A 20,496-nucleotide genomic window follows, 5' to 3' on the forward strand; every position below is an offset into this window, starting at 1 on the left:
CACAAAATGACGTCCTCCTCCTCCCCACTAGGGAAGAAGGGGTGGATGAAGATCTACATGGAAAACAAGGAGGGGGTGGGGGATGAGATCAACCTTACCCAATGACACAGCAATTAAAGATCAGTTGCTTTTCTACTCCAAAAGTTGTTTCAAGTTTACACTAGTCCCATATGGGTCCATAAAGTCAAAAGGGACTAGAGCAGGCTGCACAGACAACAGCATTGCCAACTTCTTTTTAGTTAGATCAATAGGCCAGTAAATAGTTTTGAAACACCAATCCTTTTGTGAACATGTACTAAACAAAAATAGAATATCAAGTATCTATGTATTACTATAGACTGCCACCTGCTGTCTTTTCGTGGTAGCATTAGAGTTCCTTAGGGTTTGTGTACCAATCGAAAAAGGAAAACAAAATGCAGAACTACATCAGAAATGCCTTTTCACTGAGAAAAGCGTAAGAAATCCAAATTGATGTTTTTTATAACCAAAAGGCATGTTAATATGGCTGCCATGCAGTGTTATTTTTAGCTATACTATGGCTATTTCATCTGAATTTGATTGCGACTAATTCTTCCTAAAGTGAGTTGCATCATGCAAAACCAGCCTCTGCTTATAAACTTTTCAGTGACTGATAGTTGGCACATTGTATGGTGAACTAAAAATAGCGTCACTTAAATTGATTCCTGCTCTTTTTATACTGTACCTGTATCATTATTGTCAAGATTTGGCCACTGTTGATAGTGGTGCAACACAGCCTCCTGCTGGTCAGAGTACTGCATAATCCTAAGGAATTTTTAAGATAAGTATCAAACAATGGCCAAAGTATTCTGATGGCGCTTTCAATGTTAAGGTTATTAAAATGTTGCAAATGTGTGTGTGTGTGTGTGTGTTTCAACTTGTTGGATTTTTACCAGAAGGGTAAAACTGGAATGGGGAAAAGTATGTTTTGGCATTTTGATACCATCATTGCTAAAAAAAAATTGTATGCAAGAGGAAAGCCAACAAACACCCATCAGGAAGTAGTCCTAATGACATTAAATGACTTTCGAATGTACACATCAGGTACACTTAAAATGTTTAAAACATGCTTGGTACATCAACATTTCATGTTGACTCAAAGTATGGTGTTTCTTCCCCAACAATTAATAAGCGTAGTTTTAAGCACTATTTAGTCAGAGTCAAGTAAAATGTAGGAACAGGGAAGAAGTGCTCTTTGCACATGCTGTGGATGATAACGTTCAAGCCTATCTTCTAATTATGTTTTTAATTTTGTTTTTATTGAGTACAGAATTCTGACAGATCTTTTTGTCCGAGAATTGAAAAACAGGGGGCAGTGACTGGAACCCTAAATAAAAACTCCCCAAACTGTTTTTCGCTTTCTCTCTCAGATGGAACTGCATCAATAACTTTTTGCTTCCTTTGACATATTGCGAATTGAATTTATTTTTATTATCTGTTATATTCTGCTCCATTAGCTAGTGAGACAACCATCCCAGGAAGCAGATGCTGGGGAAGGAGCAAGGTAGTTTAAGAGAACAGAGTGTATGGACCCCGTGGTCTGTGGTCTCTAAGCTAGCCTGCTGTCTTCAGGTGCAATGGAGGATCCCGTCTCCAGACCAGTGTGAATTCAATATTCTGCTGCTGGTCCATTCAGCTTCTGTACATGAAACAGGATGGGGTATCTGATCTTTTGTTTCCGGCAACAAAATGTATTGGGGAAAATGACAACCATGTAAGTCTTGTATCGGAAAGCAGCAAAGGTATGCATTTGGGGAGGGAAGTCAGTGGAGAAGCACATGTCTTGCATGTGGCTGGTCTTGGGTTCGAGTCTCAGAATATTAGTTAGGTGGAAGCTGTCGAGGTCCTTGGCTGCTGTTGTGGACAATATCGGTCTAATGACCTGGTATAAGGCAGCTTCTGATGTAAGCAGCAAACGCTCCTATAGTGAAAGGCTTTGGCTCCTCTTGGCCAAATGAACAGTTGTTAAATCCTGGTCAGGGTCAAAGGGTCTCTGCCGCATTTTGCCTGAGAGCTCCTGCACCTTCACCAGCTGCCTGACGCCTTTGTTTCTTAAAGGTTCCTGGATTTTTAACAACTCCAGGAGGTTAGCATTTCCAAAAAGGTGCTGCAGCTTCCACGGTCGGAAACTTTAAAAAAATAAGTATGGAAACTCTGCAAGGGGGAAAACGACAAGCGCAACTCTGGAGAGGGAATGGGGGCAGCCGGCTTCACCAGCCGGATTTCTGCCTGCCACCCACAGGCAACACCCCATGGAGGAGAACGGCGGAAACCCTGGAGGCCGCCTTGAAGAAACGGGAAAGCTGCGGAAACGCGGAGCGACACGGCGGAGGCTGCCGAGCCGAGGGCGCGCGAGGATCCCGGGCGGTGACTGGCGGCGCCCGGCGGCCCTCCTTCTCCGCGCCACTTCCTCGGCCGAGCCCGCCCAGGCCTCGCCTCTCGCCGAGGAAGAAGCACCATGAGCGGCGCCGCGCTGCTGCTGCGGTTCCCGGCGGCCGCCGCCGCCCCGCGCCTCTCGCGGTGGACCAGCAGCCGCCGCTGTTGGAGCAGCGAGCCGTGCGCCCCTCAGGCGAGCCCGGTGCGGATCGGCTGCGCCTCGGGCTTCTGGGGAGACACGGCGGCCTCAGGTATTACGCAGGGAGCCGCGGCCTTGCGCGCCTGCACCGGACGGGCGGCAGCTCCTCCTGCTGGTTGCCTGCCGGGAAATCCGGTGGAGGCGGGAAAAAGGAAAACTCCCTCCGCGCTTTCCTGCCTGCTTTCCCCGGGGATCTGTTCCGCTCCACTCCGCGGAGTTCCCTTCTGAACCGATCGCGCTGTTCGGCTGCACTCCTTTTGCCACGCTTATCTGGGAGTGTGGGCACCGTCGAATGCAATGGTGCGAGATGCAATGCATGCCTCGAATATGCCCAAAACTGCATTCACAGATTCACGATCTCCATTATTAAGTTCCTCGCTCGCTTCTCCCCCGCTCTCTGCCCCGTTAGCCTTCGCTGCAGTTTTTGCGCGCTTTCTCGCAGACTCTCTCGCCCTGCTTGCTGTCCCTGATCGTGCCATCTGAACACACCTTTGCACTCACTTGCCCTTACAGTGTTCAGTTGCTTTGGTTTAGGTTCTGCACAGGCTCATCTTGCAAAAGCAGACCCGTTTCTTCTTGGCTTGATCCATTGGAAGTTTGGGGGTGAAATCGGGCAAAAAGATAAAACAGCAGATGGCGCTGCAGTTGCTGCAAGTTTGCGTTGTGTGTTTACTCGCTGCAACCTCTCAGATTACATGCAACAATGCAATCGAACCTCGGGGCTAAGGAGCATCAGTTTTAGTGGGATTTACAGGTCAGCGTGCATAGGACTGCAGCCTTGGAGTATCCAAAACTTCTGATCGCCTAGCAACTGTGTACTCACAGTTTGGCTTGATGAAAATGAGGTAAAAGGAGGATATAGATTACATTCGTTTGGTCTGTAATTGCATGCTGTGAACATGACTCTGAGGCTGCAGTCCTAAACACTTGGGAGTAAATCCTGTAAAAAAGGTAAAGGACCCTTGGACGGTTAAGTCCAGTCAAAGGCGACTATGGGGTTGTGGTGCTCATTTTGCTTTCAGGCTGAGGAAGCCAGCGTTTGTCCACAGACAGCTTTCCGGGTCATGTGGCCAGCATGACTAAACTGCTTCTGGCGTAACAGAACACCGTGACAGGATAAAAAAAAATGAATAAAAATTGCTACTTATTTATCTGCTTGCACTGGCGTGCTTTCGAACTGCTAGGTTGGCAGAAGCTGGGACAGAGCAACGGGAGCTCAACCTGTCGCAGGGATTCAAACCGCCAACCTTCTGATCGGCAAGCCCAAGTTGCTCAGTGGGACTTAACTTCTCAGTAACTATGCAAAGGATTCGGTTTTCATTGTGACTGGAGGGCGGAACTAGGGAGGAGCTACCGGTATTCTAGATAAATGAGTCCAAAGTGAAAAGGCATAGTCCAATATAATAAATGTCATGTGGGAACTGATTTGGAGAGCTGCAACATAAGTATCTATGAATGGTGTACTATTAAAATTCCATATCACATTCCTCAGTTTTGACAACCAACTTAGTGGTCACCTTTTACTTACTGTAGACACTTTTTAGTTAAAACATTATTACTCTCAGTATTTGACATTTAAACTTCCTTTTAGTTGATCTTAGCTTTTTACCCATTTCACTTCCTTTGATATTTTGCCACAACAATTTTATAACTTTCTCTGTGACTGTATAGTGTGATACTAAACTTTTTAATGTAAAAATGAGTTGTCACTTCTGGACAGTATGCATAGGTACTTACCCTGTAAAACACTTACCCTGTAAAACACTTTCCCTCAGATTTAATGTGAATAAAAATGCATAGGGTTGGGTTATAAACTAGTTTCAGTTGACCATTCCAATGTAAACGGGCACCGAAATGTCCCTTTTGAGCCAAAATCTGTTGTTAGTGTAATATGCTATTATAGCCATCCTTGGAATTAAAGGCCAAGTTTTACAGGTTAGTCATGAACTGTGGTCTTGGGATTTGACCTTAAGAAATTAGCCATTGCTTATATGTAGGACACTGGCCTTGAATTATATTTTAAATAATTATTATTAACCCATAGGTCTGTTTGCTGCAAAGCCCATATTTCTGAACTGTTTTGCATTGAATGCTTTTGCTGTGTGTGCGTGTGTGTGTGTGTGCGTGTGTGCTCTTACTAAAGACAGTTTTATTTCTTTGTATTAGTTCCTCAACTACTCTATGGAGGGAAGCTGGATTTCCTGGTTTTTGATTACCTTTCTGAAATTACCATGTCTCTACTAGCTACTGCCAAAGCTAGATCTCCAGTGAGTAATTCTTCTGAAGCAAAAATTTTAAAAAGTATTTCTTCTGATAAAAACATTCGCAATTTAATTTTCATTTCTTTTAGGATTTAGGATATACTCCTGATTTTGTATTAACTGCAATGGCCCCGTATATAAAGGACATACACAGGAAAGGTATGATATTGTATTTTATATTGCTGTAATAACTTTAAATTATTTGTGATGGGGGGAAGGGTACTTGACCCGTGTGCTTGTTTTAAACCTTGGCTTATAAAACCTTGATTGATTAGAACTGAGCTAAATTCTCCTCCAGTTTACAAAAACTCTACTTGCCTGCTCACCCTGGAGCAATTCCTTACTGACTCCCAAGTGACTGTTTAGAGGTCTGTTTTAGTCCAGTCAGAAGTATGTATTAGAGCAGCCAGCTGTAACTTGTAGCCAACTTTAAGTAGCCATATGAGCAGAAACAAACAACAGAGAAATCAATTTGTGTGTGTACGTACATGAGCAGTGAATATACATTGTTCATAACCTAATATTTTTGCCTTGCTTAGGTGTTCGTGTTATCAGCAATGCTGGTGGAATGAATCCTCTTGTCTGTGCTACTGTACTCCAAGAAGTGGCCAAAAAAGCTGGCGTCGACTTGAAGATTGCTGCTATTACTGGTGATGATTTAATGGGAGAGGTATGTGGGTATTTTATTTCCTTTTTTTAAAAAATAATTTTATTAGGAAGTTTGTCGTAGAAGTCTGAAGTCTGGTCAGATCCTTAGTGTGTCCGTTAAACAAATGCCACCAACATTACACAAATACAGTAGATAATCCATGGAGTTAGGAGACAGTGAGGTCTCCTTTGTCCTAATTCTTCCTCCCCACCTCTCAGGCTTCGGGGAATCAGATCCCTCCCCCGGTGGCAGCAAAGAAGCAGATAAAAGAAGAGTTCTTACCAATTAGTTTATTCAATAATCACAGCAAGAGACAAAGGAATGCGGTCTCTCTCTAGAAATGGCTTTGTTCTAAGTAAAGTCCCACCCCCTCCGTCACTCTCTACTATTCTGCGTCACCCCTATGTCAGCTAATCTGAGCTTTCTGCCGCTGAGCTTTCTGTTCTACTCTCAATGTCCGCCTATTCTTAGGAGAGGGGAGGTCAGGAAGGCTGGCCAAAGACACTGAGTCTGTCAGCTGTCTCTCCCCTGGTGTTTCCTCTTCCTGCTTGTTCCTCTTCCAGTATCTTCCAGCTTCTCCCCTCTGCAGCCTCTGAACTATGCCCTTCTGCAAACCACTGTTCTAAATCTATGCTGTCCTCCTGTCCCCAGGAAGGTTCAGGAGAAGGGAGGGCGATCCCCACCATTCCTCCTCAGTCCAGTCCCTGACACCACCAATGTTCAAAACTCCCATTGTGTTTCTAGGTGCATTTTGTGACAAGAGAATTTCATTAACTCAAGCAGTTTCTGAGCTCTGGGCGCAATACTGCGCCTAAGATTTCAGATTAAAAGAGCAGAGTGGAAGGAAATGAGGACCTTTTTCTGCCTCCCCACTTCCAGCCACTCTCTAAAGGCTGGAGAAGAGACCCTCTTAAGAATATTAGGGGCGTGGGCAGGGGAAGGACTAGGCCATGTAAAAATGAACATAATATTTTAGCCGCAGTTCATTCATTTTCAGCTTTGTATTCTTGTTATAAAAAAGCAAGCCTAGACATTCTGTTGTTGTACCCATGACCTAGGTTTAAGATGCCATTTAGCTCCTAGGTTTCAGATCTCAGTTTCTAACAGTGCTTCCCACACCCCGTTTTATATCATCTCTTGGGATGAACAAAAGTTATTGGTAGCCTGTTGACTACTACCTCATTTCAGCAGTTATTATGATACAAATTTTGCATGGGCTATGCTAGCATGTAATAATTTTACTATTTGATAAAGTGATGGCTGCTATTTATGAAAAAAAATTCCTTGGGCTAATATTGGTAAACTGCATAACAATGTGAATATTCAAAACAATAGCTCATATTCATTAAAATCATGGGAATCTTGCCAGTAGTTCTGTTTTGATAAACACTGTACTCATTTCACAACCCTAAGCAAACATAAACATATATTTGTTTAATATTTGTTAATTATTTCCTATCGGGTATTTTTGGATAAGGATAAGAGAACCTTACAGAATGATGTGATCTGTTAGCACTTACTTGCAAACAAGATCAAGTGAAAATAATGGGGCTTGCTTTCAGCCACAGGTTCCTGGTGTAAAAGCAGTAGGTCGCGTTCAGATGTCGGAATTCTAGTCTTCTAAATGTGCTTGAGTGCTTCCCCTCCCCCTTGTGTCTATACAGTGCTCTGCAGTGCTGGTTTGTAGAGATTGTTCAAACCATGGTTTGTTAATTTGGTCATCATGGCAAATTATTGCTTGAGAAAATCAAGAAGTCTTTAAATAAGATTCGGAAGAGAACAAGGAGAGGGGAAACTCTTGACCCTGTTATTTGTTTCCAATTCCCCAAACCGTTTAGCCACAATTTCTTGATTAAATGTTTAACACTCTTCTGAAAACAAACCTATTTAGTATCCCCCTTCTTAATTTACCTATTGCAATTGATAAAATTTATCAATTGCAATAACAGAAACATTACTTATTTTTCCGTCCTAGAAATTAGAATGGTAATGTAAATATTTTCATATCACATACATAAGTTTGGGTATTTTACAGTTAAACAGCATCAAAGAATCTGCCTCAAAAGAGGAGAATGGGAAGCCATTTCCAGAAAACATTCACAGCATGAATGTATATCTTGGGTAAGATCTTTAAGAAATTCAACTTGTTAAAAAGAAAAGTTGTATTATATGGGGAGCTGCTTTTTAGAGCACGATAATAGCAGTAGCAGTCCATGGACTGGGGGCAGCATTGATCAAGTACCTTCTGAACACCTGAGTATCTGATTGGCTCTGTCACCTGATTGGCTCTGCCACCATGCCTTGTTCTCCACACCTCACCCCTCCCATCTCTAGTGTCAATTTGCAGGGACAGGTAGTGTGATGCCTTAGCTCAAGTATAAGCAAACTCGGCCTTCCAGATGTTTTGGGACTACAACTCTCATCATCCCTGACCACTGGGCCTGTTAGCTAGGGATGATGGGATTTGTAGTCCCAAAACATCCGGAGGGCCGAGTTTGCCTATGCAATGCATGCCTTAGCTGAAGAGTTATGTCTCCTTTCTATAGTACAGTCGTACCTTGGATCCCAAACGCCTTGCGAGTCAAACGTTTTGGCTCCTGAACGGCGCAACCCGGAAGTGAGTGTTCCGGTTTGCTAATGTTCTTTGGAACCCAAACATTCAACACAGCTGCAGCCAATCAGAAACTGTGCCTTGATTTCCGAACGTTTTGGAAGTTGAACGGACTTCCAGAACGGAAGTTTGTGAAAGGCATTTCAGATATGTGCATACTGTTGCACAACATAGCCAATGGGAAGGAAGTTATTTGCTTGAACTTGGGGTTTCCTGTGGGAATGAAGGGGATTCGCTTCACCTGTATCTAATCTCTGGAATGCTTCATCCCATGGCCTAATGCTAGCTACTAAAGATAGTGGAAACATGGCCTGTGACAGATCTATTCCTGGAGAGTTTTCTGCAGGTATAGCTGAGGATTCTGTGATAGAAATAGCCAAATTGCTGGTGGAGCTCCTCTCCTATCCATACCATTCTCAACCTGTAGAGCTAGGGGTCAGGATTGCATTCTTAAGGTTCAGAGTTAGACAGCAATATTTTATCAACCCAGCTAAACCTATCCTAAACTTTTAAGGCATTTTTCTATCATTTTATTTTTTTACAGATGGGAATCTGAACCTGAGAGGTGGTGGCTTGTGTAAGGCTGCCTACTGAGTGTGTGTTGGGGAAATTATAAACTCCGGGGCCCAAGATCCCTCATTCATCATGTGGTTGATCTCTGCCCAGTAATATTTTGTTCTGTATAATATTGAGAATATAATTAATGAATCTGACTGCAAGGTCTTTTCTCTCACAAGCTCAGTTGAATTGAGGAGTTGTTCATTCAAGAACCGTGTGCTGGATTTAATTTTAAATCTTTAAGATCAAATGTTCAATTATTTTGAAAGGTGAATAAGTAAATACAGTGTTTTAATTGTCAATACTTCTGTTTCTTCAGTGCAAGGCCAATAAGCAGAGCTCTTGACTTAGGAGCAGACATTGTGGTGACAGGAAGATGTGTTGACAGTAGCCTTGTATTGGGACCACTAATACATTCCGTAAGTGTGAATCAATGCTTCTGAAACAGCTTCTTCCTCTAGGAGTCATCTGTATGAATGTTGAACAGGTTTCCAGTTTTTGTTATTTTAATTACAGATCCTTGAAGTAAAGTGCAAATGTATTTTCATTAGTTTTATTTATTTCAGAAGAATCCAACTTGAAATATGTTTGTTTAGAAAGTAGTTAGACAGTAATAGAGATATCAAGAACTACCGTAATTTAGCTTTGCAACCCCCTCCCTGTATTTTTCAAACTCTTTTTCAAACTTCATAAATGGATGAAATATGTATGTTGTTGTTGTTGTTTAGTCATTTAGTCATGTCTGACTCTTCGTGACTCCATGGACCAGAGCACGCCAGGCACTCCTGTCTCCCACTGCCTCTCTCTTTTAGAGAGAAATATGTACATTTCTCTCTAAAACCTAGGTTGGGGGTTCTAGTAGTTCATTGAAGTTCTAACAGAACTGTGAGACAAGCAAATTCCCATGTTAGCAAACCAACCTAGTTACTTTTTAGGGGAAAAATGTCACCCATGTTAATAAACTTCCTCTGATAAATCTATCATTATTTAACCACCTTTCTCTCATTTGTAGTTTTTACAGAACCAAAATATTTACAACATGAAAATGATTTTGCTTGCCACAAGGTGGCACAAAAGGTCAACTTTTTTAAAAAAAATTCTGGGGTTAACAATTTTTCTGTAATGGGAGTTGTAGGCCAAACACATCTGGCGGGCCGAGGTTGAGGAAGCCTGCACTAGCATATGTGTGTGCATACAGGCAGAGGGGAAATTGGGCTCAACCTACCTCAAGGGTAGGTTGTGATGAACTGTTATTTGCATGTTTGTATTCATTGCACCACTTAATTGTACTTCACTTAACACTTCAAACCTTTTTTTTTTTAATAGTTTGGCTGGAAGAGAGACGAGTTTGGCCTTTTAGCATCTGGAAGGTAAACGATTTGACTTTAAAAAATGATAAATGCTGTTAAAATGTAATGCTATATCTACATCAACAATGTTCTGCATAATTCTAATGGAAATATTGCTTTGAAAAATGTGAGTGCAATGTTTGCTTTCACATTTAATTATGAATGTATCGTATTTTGAAAATAATTTTGAGTTCCAACATAGAAGTGTCATGGTTTCAGGAAGCATATCAGGATCCATTGCAGTTGATACAGGCTTCTGCATAGAAATCCCCTGCTAAATGGGGAATTATGTACAAAGTATGTTGCATGCAGTTTTTGGTGGTGGATCTGCTGTATTTGTGGTTCCTGACAGTGGAGTAGGAACTCAGGATTAATAGGCCATAACATTTGTGAGCTTCCATAGTGCTAAATTTATCTTTGGACTCTGTGTGTGTCAGACTAGATTTTGCTTTCCTCTTTCACACTTTTCCTATTGAGGGAGAAAGAGAAGAGAAGGCCTATTAGTAATTAGCATCAACTATCTCTTCAGAGCTATATGAACACTGATGTCACTAAGATTCACGGATTTCATTTGGAAATGGCCTTAGGTCAAAGTCTTTGAAATTAATGAACCAGAAGTATAAATTAGTTGCTGATATTCCATGGTCTATTTCAGCAGGAGGACTGATTACATAGTAGTAATGTGTTCTCTGACTATCAAACAGATGGAAGAGGACAAATAAGCACTCTGTTCCAAGATACGTTAAAGATTCTAGAAACTGCCAGTGGGTCCATTAAGTTTTGAAACTTTTATCTATTATGTGGGATCCCCTCAATTTGACCATTATAAAAGGTAAAGGTAAAGGGACCCCTGACCATTAGGTCCAGTTGTGACCGACTCTGGGGTTGCGCGCTCATCTCGCATTATTGGCCGAGGGAGCTGGCGTACAGCTTCCAGGTCATGTGGCCAGCATGACAAAGCCGCTTCTGGCGAACCAGAGCAGCACATGGAAACGCCGTTTACCTTCCCGCTGTAGCGGTTCCTATTTATCTACTTGCACTTTGAGGTGCTTTCGAACTGCTAGGTTGGCAGGAGCTGAGACCAAGCAACGGGAGCTCACCCCGTCGCAGGGATTCGAACCGCCGACCTTCTGATCAGCAAGCCCTAGGCTCTGTGGTTTAACCCACAGCGCCACCTGTGTCCCATTGTTGACCATTATAGATGCATATATAACCATGTGTCATATGAACATATGTTGACCATTATAGATGCATATATACCGGTAACTATGTGTCCTATGAACAGGATATTTTTAGGTTAGCTTTCTTTACCTTCTGATTAAAGTTGAATCTGAATGACTGTAAACTAAGGTGTCTGCCATTGAACTAAAATGTATATTATGACTCTCGGTTTTCAGTCTTGCGGGCCATCTGATTGAATGCGGTGCTCAATGTACAGGCGGAATATTTACTGATTGGCATAGGGTACCAGACTGGTAGGTTGATTCTATTTTGATACTTTGATTTGATTTATGTGGAGAAAATGAAACAGGGATACCTTAAGGGGATTTGTCACTGTTCTTTATGCTTATTTTGTCAGTTTTCTCAAACTTTTTAGGACAATGTGTATCAGTAGATGTGGGCAGTCTAAAGTATTTTATCAAATTTGTTTCATAAAATTTATATACAGCTTGCATGTAAAAACAAAAACCCAAACCCTTAAAATACATGAATCTCATTTTAGAAATTGCTATGCCCCTTTCTTTTCTCTGTGTTTTTGGAGACCTAGCCAGGCTTAAATATTTGAATGCCATTTTACCTTAATTTAAGCGATTTTAATTATACTGTGCATTCTTTGCCTCACTGTAACGTAGTTTGCTCCAACCTACCACAGATTATTTAGAACCATTGAATACAGAGTGTTCTGTTCTCCACACTGTCATCCCCTTTTTTAGCTTGCCTTCTTTTTTCCTTTATTTATAGACATATTTATTGATTTTTCAATTAGTTTACAGCCATCCTTTTCATACACATCAATATTCACAATAAACAATTGTGAACTTTTGACTGAGTTAAGATTTAAAAGGGATATGTACAAAAAATGGAAAAGGGGGGAAATCTCCAGAGAGGAATTCAAACATATAGCCAGCACGTGTAGAGACAAAGTCAGAAAAGCTAAAGCACAGAATGAACTCAGGCTCGCTAGAGAGGTTAAAAGCAACAAAAAGGGCTTTTATGGGTATGTCCGTAGCAAAAGGAAAAACAAGGAAACAGTGGGGCCACTCAGAGGAGAAGATGGTGAAATGCAAACAGGGGACAGAGAAAGGGCAGAACTCCTCAATGCCTTCTTTGCCTCAGTCTTCTCCAAGAAAGAAAACAACGCCCGACCTGAAGAATATGGAGCAGATGATTCAGCAGGGGAAACACAGCCCAGAATAAGTAAGGAGGTAGTACAAGAATACTTGGCTAGTTTAGATGTATTCAAGTCTCCAGGGCCAGATGAACTACATCCAAGAGTATTAAAAGAACTGGCAGAGGTGATTTCAGAACCACTGGCAATAATCTTTGAAAATTCCTGGAGAACAGGCGAAGTTCCAGCAGACTGGAGGAGGGCAAATGTTGTCCCTATTTTCAAAAAGGGGGAAAGAGAGGACCCAAACAATTACCGCCCAGTCAGCCTGACATCAATACCAGGAAAGATTCTAGAGCAGATCATTACGCAAACAGTCTGTGAGCACCTAGAAAGAAACTCTGTGATCACTAAAAGTCAGCATGGGTTCCTGAAAAATAAGTCATGTCAGACTAATCTGATCTCATTTTTTGACAGAATTACAAGCCTGGTAGATGAAGGGAACACTGTGGATGTAGCCTATCTTGATTTCAGCAAGGCCTTTGACAAGGTGCCCCATGATATTCTTGTAAAGAAGCTGGTAAAATGTGGGCTAGACAATGCTACCATTCAGTGGATTTGTAACTGGCTTACTGACCGAACCCAAAGGGTGCTCATCAATGGCTCCTCCTCATCCTGGAGAGTAGTGACTAGTGGGGTGCCACAGGGTTCTGTCTTGGGCCCAGTCTTGTTCAACATCTTTATCAATGACTTGGATGATGGGCTTGAGGGCATCCTGAGCAAGTTTGCAGATGGCACCAAATTGGGAGGGGTGGCTAACACCCCAGAGGACAGGATCACACTTCAGAATGACCTTAACAGATTAGACAACTGGGCCAAAGCAAACAAGATGAATTTTAACAAGGAGAAATGTAAAGTACTACACTTGGGCAAAAATAATGAAAGGCACAAATACAGGATGGGAGACACCTGGCTTGAGAGCAGTACATGTGAAAAGGATCTAGGAGTCTTGGTAGACCACAAACTTGACATGAGTCAGCAGTGTGATGCAGCAGCTAAAAAAGCCAATGCAATTCTGGGCTGCATCAATAGGAGTATAGCATCTAGATCAAGGGAAGTAATAGTACCACTGTATTCTGCTCTGGTCAGACCTCACCTGGAGTACTGTGTCCAGTTCTGGGCACCACAGTTCAAGAAGGATACTGACAAGCTGGAACGTGTCCAGAAGAGGGCAACCAAAATGGTCAAAGGCCTGGAAACGATGCCTTATGAGGAACGGCTTAGGGAGCTGGGTATGTTTAGCCTGGAGAAGAGAAGGTTAAGGGGTGATATGATAACCATGTTCAAATATATAAAAGGATGTCATATAGAGGAGGGAGAAAGGTTGTTTTCTGCTGCTCCAGAGAAGCGGACACGGAGCAACGGATTCAAACTACAAGAAAGAAAATTCCACCTAAACATTAGGAAGAACTTCCTGACAGTAAGAGCTGTTCGGCAGTGGAATTTGCTGCCAAGGAGTGTGGTGGAGTCTCCTTCTTTGGAGGTCTTTAAGCAGAGGCTTGACAGCCATCTGTCAGGAATGCTTTGATGGTGTTTCCTGCTTGGCAGGTGGTTGGACTGGATGGCCCTTGTGGTCTCTTCCAACTCTATGATTCTATGATTCTAATTGGACACAATGAACATTCCAACATTTAACATGTATGCATAAACTAAAGAGAAAATAAATATTATGTTGTTTAACTACTTGTTTTGTTGTTACTTTGTTTGCACCGGACTTCCTTCCACCTCTTACTTGGCTCCATGGAATTCTATGTTATATGCCTTTCCAATTGTATCTAATATTCTATTTACCATCTTTTCCACTGTTTCTATTAGTTGTCTTTACAAGAGTCATTCTAGCCCAGTCAAAAAAAATTAATCATCGCAGTAATCTCCCCCATATTTTTTATTAATTTACTGAAATTGTTGTTGAATTTTTGGTACTCTTGGTCTCTTAACTTCCCTGTCAGCTTGTCCATCTCTGCGTATTCCATCAACTTCACTTGCCAGTCCTTCTTCGTTGGAATTTGGTCTCCTTTCCAGTTAGGGGTGCTAACAATGCTCTCAGTGCCGTGGTGGCGTACATGAACAACTTCTTCAGATCTTTGGGGATCTCATTCCCAATTATTCCTAAAAAGAAAGCTTCTGGCTTTTTGGTAAATGATAATTTAAACATCTTTTTTAACACATTGTAAATTATATCCCAGAATTATCCCATTTTTTTACATCTCCACCATGCATGATATATTGTTCCTACTGCTTTATTACACTTCCAACACAGATTTGAGTTATTTTTATACATCATCATCAATTTATTGGGTATTAAATACCAGCTGTAAAAAATCTTCATATAATTTTCTTTAGGAGTGTAGCATGCCATGAATTTGAGATTTTTTCCCATGCTGAAAGTTGGATGTTATGACCTATATCCATAGCCCATTTTACCATGACTGACTTAACCTCCTCTTCCTTTACCAACCAATCTAGCAGAATTTTGTACATTTTCGAAAGCGTTTTCTCCTCATTATAGATCACCTCATTTTCAAATCTAGAAAATTCTGTTGCGAAGCCTTTCTTTTTCTCTTGCCTGAAAACCTCATGCAGTTGATAACATTGTAGGCAGCCTGACAATATGCCTTTAATTTTCTTACAAAGTTTTAATTTCTTAGCTTACCTTCTGTTTATTTGTCCCCATCTCTGATTTTGGGGCACAAACATTTCATTCCTCAGTTATTTTTCCTTATTTGCCACAATGCAGCTGGTCATTTGACTCTTTGAAGACTCTGTGTGTGTTCTATACCCTTTAAAGCTCTTGGTATATGTTTTGGAAATAGATATATTTTTGTCCCCCCCTAACCATTGCCATGTATTGCTTGTTATTTGGATGCTTATATATTTTCCGAATCAATAAAGTATTCAATGTTTTCAACCCTTTAGGCATAACATCGGTTTTCCCATAGTAGAATGTTCTTCTGATGGAAGTTTTATTGTATCCAAACCACCTAACACAGGGGGCCTCTTGTCTTTTGGCACGGTGGCAGAACAGTTGGTATATGAAATTGGTAATCCTAAGGAATATCTCCTGCCAGATGTCACATGTGACTTCTCTCAAGTTTCCCTTGCTGAAATCCCAGGTTAGTGTCTGTAGAGGGGTGTGTACAGACATGCATAAACACAGAATTATGAGTTGAAGAAAGGGGTAGAGAGGATAAGGAATCATAGCAAGAACAGTGTGACCCAGGGGTAGTCAACCTTTTTATCCCTACCGCCCATAGCTGCCAAGTTATCCCTTTTTTAAAGGGATTTTCCCTTATGCTGAATAGGCTTCCTCGCGAGAAAAGGGAAAACTTGGCAGCTATGCTACCGCCCACTAATGCATCTTTCTTGATGGTAAAATTCCCTTACCGCCCACCAGTGCTCAATGGAAGGAGGATTCAGCTTGTGCTGTTGTACCCCCTACCACCCACCTAGAATCCTGAAACGCCCACTAGTGGGTGGTAGGGACCAGGTTGACAACCCCTGGGGTGACCAAAGATGGAGCTCTAAAGGAACAGCACCGAACAAAGATCAGAAAGTGCTGTGGGCCATGAAGCCGAGGAACCCAGAAGTGCCGGGGGAGCGGATCCCTATCAAAGACCAGAGATAAACTTGTATGTGGCTACTTGCACATGGCTATGCGGAGAAATGTACCGCCTTCCTAGATTCTAAATTCCAGGCCCATGGAAATCTAAATTAATCTAATTTAAGTACAGGGCTGGTAGCAGGGGAGTACATTTACCCTGGGCCATGGACCCTAGACTTAGTTTTCAATTTTAAGTGAGTCAATTGCACATTACTTTAGAAAGTTAGAAAGCAAACTGTGGAGGTACAGTACTGTAAGGCTTCAGCACTGGGCAAGCAACACCATTGCTAAGGAATTTAATCACTGTTGATAAGTAACCAAAGGAAGGATTGCTGACCACTCCCACCTGGGACTCAGGAAAGGGGCATTCTTAGAGTGGCAGATAAAACAAGAAAATTCATTGTTGCTGTTAGCCTGTGCTGGACAGAGGATGATACTGAGGTTTAAGCACTTTCTTCCATATCCATTTTGTTTCCTCCAAGTGTGCTGCCTTTAAAGAACAAAATAAAATTGGCTGGCTTTTGCTCAAACTTAGTTCCTTCAAAATAAACGAGACCTCCTTCCTACTTAGAAAAATGGTACTGTTGCAACCCCTGTGCCCATTTTCCACGTCCCCCTTCCAGCCACTGCTGGTCTGCTTCTCATTATTGTGCTGTTACTTATTCATAATACAGCAGCTATAAGCAAAAATATGAAATACCTTACAGCTGTAGCAAGTTAGAAGTCCTGTAGGCTGTACTTTTAGCGCAAGGATATTTGTTTGTCAAGGTTGACAAAATGTTTTGTGTTTATGTGTTGTGAAACTGCTCGTTTGTTGCTCATTGCTGTATATTTGAATTGCATTTCCTCCCAGGAGTTCAAGGCTGTGTACGTTGTCTTCCTATATCCCCTTTTATCTTTACAACAGCCCTGTGGGGTAGGCTAGGCTGAAAGTTGGCAGTTCAGACACCAAAGCTACAAAACTTCACATAATTTGCGTATTTTTCGCTTGTTGTTTATTAGGGTTGGCAAACCTTTTGGGTAGTGGTGGTGATATTTTGCTATAAATATCAGGACTATAAAGTGTTGCAGGTAAAGGAAGGGAATGACATTAACTTTTTGTATTTTGGTTTTCCACTCAAGATACTTTATTATCATTATAGGCCCACACTATTCCTGTAACATTAATTCATTTAAAAACTAAATCTAATAATAATAATAATAATAATAATAATAATAATAATAATATTATTTCCCCAGCCACTCTGGGCGGCTTCCAACAGAATATTAAAATACAATAATCTATTAAACATTAAAAGCCCTGCCTGTTGTATTGTTGTAACCTGCCCTGTGACCTTACAGTGTAGAGTAAGTTAGAAATCAAATAAATAATAATAGCAACAGCCTTGTGAGGTAGGCTAGACTAAGTTAATGTACGTATCCAAACAGCATTTCTTGCCAGATTGCTGTGAAAGGTTGGGGAGATGTGGATGCTGCAACCCACAAACAGGAAATCCTGTCGGCATCCTTGGTTAAGTGGTCAAGGATTTATGAGTGTGGAGAATAGGAAAATAGAACATTAATTTTGTATCCTCATTCATTTTTGCTCTTTGTTTTAGACTACAGTAAGATCCATGAACTTAATAGGGCTTACTGCCAAACAAGTATAAATGTATTGCGTTACGCTGTTAGTGTTAAGGAATTTTTAATGAAGTTATACAATGAAAATACAAATGCAATATTAATCCAGAAAGATTGTGCACACACATATATATTTGATAAGCAGAAAAACCCTAGAACAGATACATGAAGCTTCACAAACATCGGAATCAAAAAAGCAATAGCTGTTAGCTTAAAGGAACCGTTTTTAAAAATAATTAAAAATACACCTAACCTTCAAATGAACTTTTAGTTTGTAAATGGCCCAACATGACACATTTGAACTCCAAATGAACTTTCACATGAACTTTCAGTTATTCTAGTAGAAATATAACAGATGGGAAATAGGCAGATTTCTCAAATATCTTTAGATATAAGTGTTTTGACACGTACACCAGAAAAAGGACTCCAGGCCTATCTGCTTTAATTGTTTACTTTACTAAATATTTTGTATGGCAGGATTAGATAAACTAGTTGGTTGAACTAGAGATGCTCTTTTTATTATTTCAGTGGGGAATATGAAGGGTTTTTAAAAACATAATTGGTGTAAGAGCTCTGCTAATTTTGTGATTTTAAAATGTATTTTTCTTATTATAAAAGTTGGGAATATGAAGGGTTTTTAAAACATAATTGGTATAAGAGCTCTGCTGATTTTGTGATTTTTTAAAATGTATTTTTCTTATTATAAAAGTTCTAACAGAACTCATGAGCTATAATGAATCAAGCTGCAGGAACTTATGTTTGTTTAGATTTAAAAACATTGAGGAGTAAAACCATTTCAAAAGTAATGATAAATTGCATTGTACTGGTACTGTTTGGCTTATGATGTTCTTCTAGTGATGGGTTACTTATGAAGAAAAATATTTAATATTATTGCATAGATCTGTTCCTTCATGTATAATCACTTGCTCAGTTGTGTGTATCTGAAGAAGTGTGGATGCACATGAAAGCTCAGACCAATGACAAACTTAGTTGGTCTCTAAGGTGCTACTGGAAGGAATTGTTTAATTTTGTTTCTACATGCTCAGCTGGTTAGATAGAGTGTGGTGCTGATAATGCCAAGGTTGCAGGTTCAATCTCCGTACAGGAACGACTGCCTATTCCTGCATTGCAGGGGGTGGGACTGGATGATCCTCAGGGTCCCTTCTAACTCTGCAATTCTATGATTCTATGAATTAGTTTGAAGTCCTGCACCACTGAAATCAGCAGAATAGTCTGCCATTTAGCTCTGCTGAGATGGAGGAGAAAACCATGACTTCCTCTGTGTACAAGTCAAGCCTATCGACTTTGGTGATTCTCCAGCTGAAGCCTCTTTTAAGAAAAGACGGACCTGGACTCAGTTAAGAAAAAACGGTCTTGCCTCTAGTTATTTCCAAGCTAAAGTTTTCCAGTGCTTTCTATGTGGAGCTGCCTTCACAAACAGCTTGGAAACTTCAGCCGTAGGACTGAAATTGGCATTCAGGACTTAGTCTGATAACTGGGACTTGTTACTCCAGTTACTTTGGCTACCTGTGTGTTTCCAGGTTCAATTCAGCATGCTCATCTTTAATTTCCTAAATTGCTCAAGGCCTAGTTGCTGTCTACTCCCACATCATCCTGCCCAGGCTTTAAAACCATCCTGTGTGCCATCATCAATTGTTGCTATACTTGCAAGCATCAAGGGGTGACATGTCCGACATGGAAACCCAGAGTCAGTTAGATACATGACTAGGTGGGCCAGCCATTCAGTCAGATAAGATTTATTTGCTGAGCTGTTTTCAAAGACGTCGTTTATACTCATTATTACTAAGGAGTGCATCATACATTCTGGGCTGTGGTTGAACATAACACTAAGCCGTGGCTTGTTTTCAGCACAGTGTGTTCCACAAACTGCAAATCATCTCACAGGCAGGCAAACAAACTATGGCTTGTTTCTCCAGAGCTTGTTTTGTTTTAGCTGTGGAATAATTTACAGAGTTATTGTCGTAACTATCATCTCTCTTTATGAGTGTAGACCTCCATGGTTAGTACCTGGGATAGCTCAGTTAGTAAAAGGTAAAGGGGCCCCTGACCATCAGGTCCAGTCGTGTCCGACTCTGGGGTTGCGGCGCTCATCTCACTCTATAGGCGTTTGTCCGCAGACAGCTTCCAGGTCATGTGGCCAGCATGACAAAGCTGCTTCTGGCAAACCAGAGCAGCACACGGAAACAGCGTTTACCTTCCCGCCGGAGCGGTCCCTATTTATCTACTTGTACTTTGATGTGCTTTCGAACTGCTAGGTTGGCAGGAGCTGGGACAAGCAACAGGAGCTCACCCTTTCGCAGGGATTCGAACCGCCGAACTTCTGATCAGCAAGCCCTAGACTCTGTGGTTTAATCCACAGCGCCATCTGGATCCCCACTTTTCATGCTCTAGCTCAGTTAGTAGAGCATGAAAATCTTCATCTCGGGGTTGTGGATTGAGCCCCAAGTTGGGCAAAAACATTCCTGAATTGCAGGGGGTTGGACTAGATGATCATTGGCATCAATTCAAATTCTACAATTATATGATTTTGTGAAGGGGAACTGGAGCAAATAAAATGGGAGGATAATGTACTAGAACACCAGTGGTAATTTTGTTGAAGCAGATTTTAGTGTAGCACTATCTACACTGTGGCATACATTTGTTCTTATCTTTTATTTAGGTTTTATATAATTTTATTCAGATTTGTTTAGATTTTCTTAATTTTGATCTGTGTTAAAATAGAGGTTGTTGGTTTTTTTAAAAAAAGGGGAGGGGGCTGCTGTGATTTGTCCTGGAGGTTCAGAACTTTTCATTTTATATTGTATATAGTTTTATTTAGGTCTGCGTCTATTTATTTATGTTAAT

General features: G+C 41.1%; 1 protein-coding gene across 1 annotated transcript in view; it reads left to right on the forward strand.

Moving 5' to 3' along the window:
* Window positions 1-2,432: 2,432 nt before the first annotated feature.
* Window positions 2,433-20,496, forward strand: part of LOC118083552 (uncharacterized) — a 46,017-nt gene continuing 27,953 nt past the window's right edge. Inside the window, exons 1-9 of the mRNA XM_035112061.2 lie at window positions 2,433-2,645; window positions 4,760-4,860; window positions 4,944-5,013; window positions 5,394-5,524; window positions 7,539-7,624; window positions 8,992-9,091; window positions 9,999-10,042; window positions 11,419-11,496; window positions 15,327-15,523. Coding sequence (XP_034967952.2) covers window positions 2,477-2,645; window positions 4,760-4,860; window positions 4,944-5,013; window positions 5,394-5,524; window positions 7,539-7,624; window positions 8,992-9,091; window positions 9,999-10,042; window positions 11,419-11,496; window positions 15,327-15,523 — 976 coding nt within the window. The 5' untranslated portion in view covers window positions 2,433-2,476. The remainder of the gene's footprint in view (window positions 2,646-4,759; window positions 4,861-4,943; window positions 5,014-5,393; window positions 5,525-7,538; window positions 7,625-8,991; window positions 9,092-9,998; window positions 10,043-11,418; window positions 11,497-15,326; window positions 15,524-20,496) is intronic.

Source organism: Zootoca vivipara, chromosome 9, assembly GCF_963506605.1.
Source record: "Zootoca vivipara chromosome 9, rZooViv1.1, whole genome shotgun sequence".
Lineage (NCBI taxonomy): Eukaryota > Metazoa > Chordata > Lepidosauria > Squamata > Lacertidae > Zootoca > Zootoca vivipara.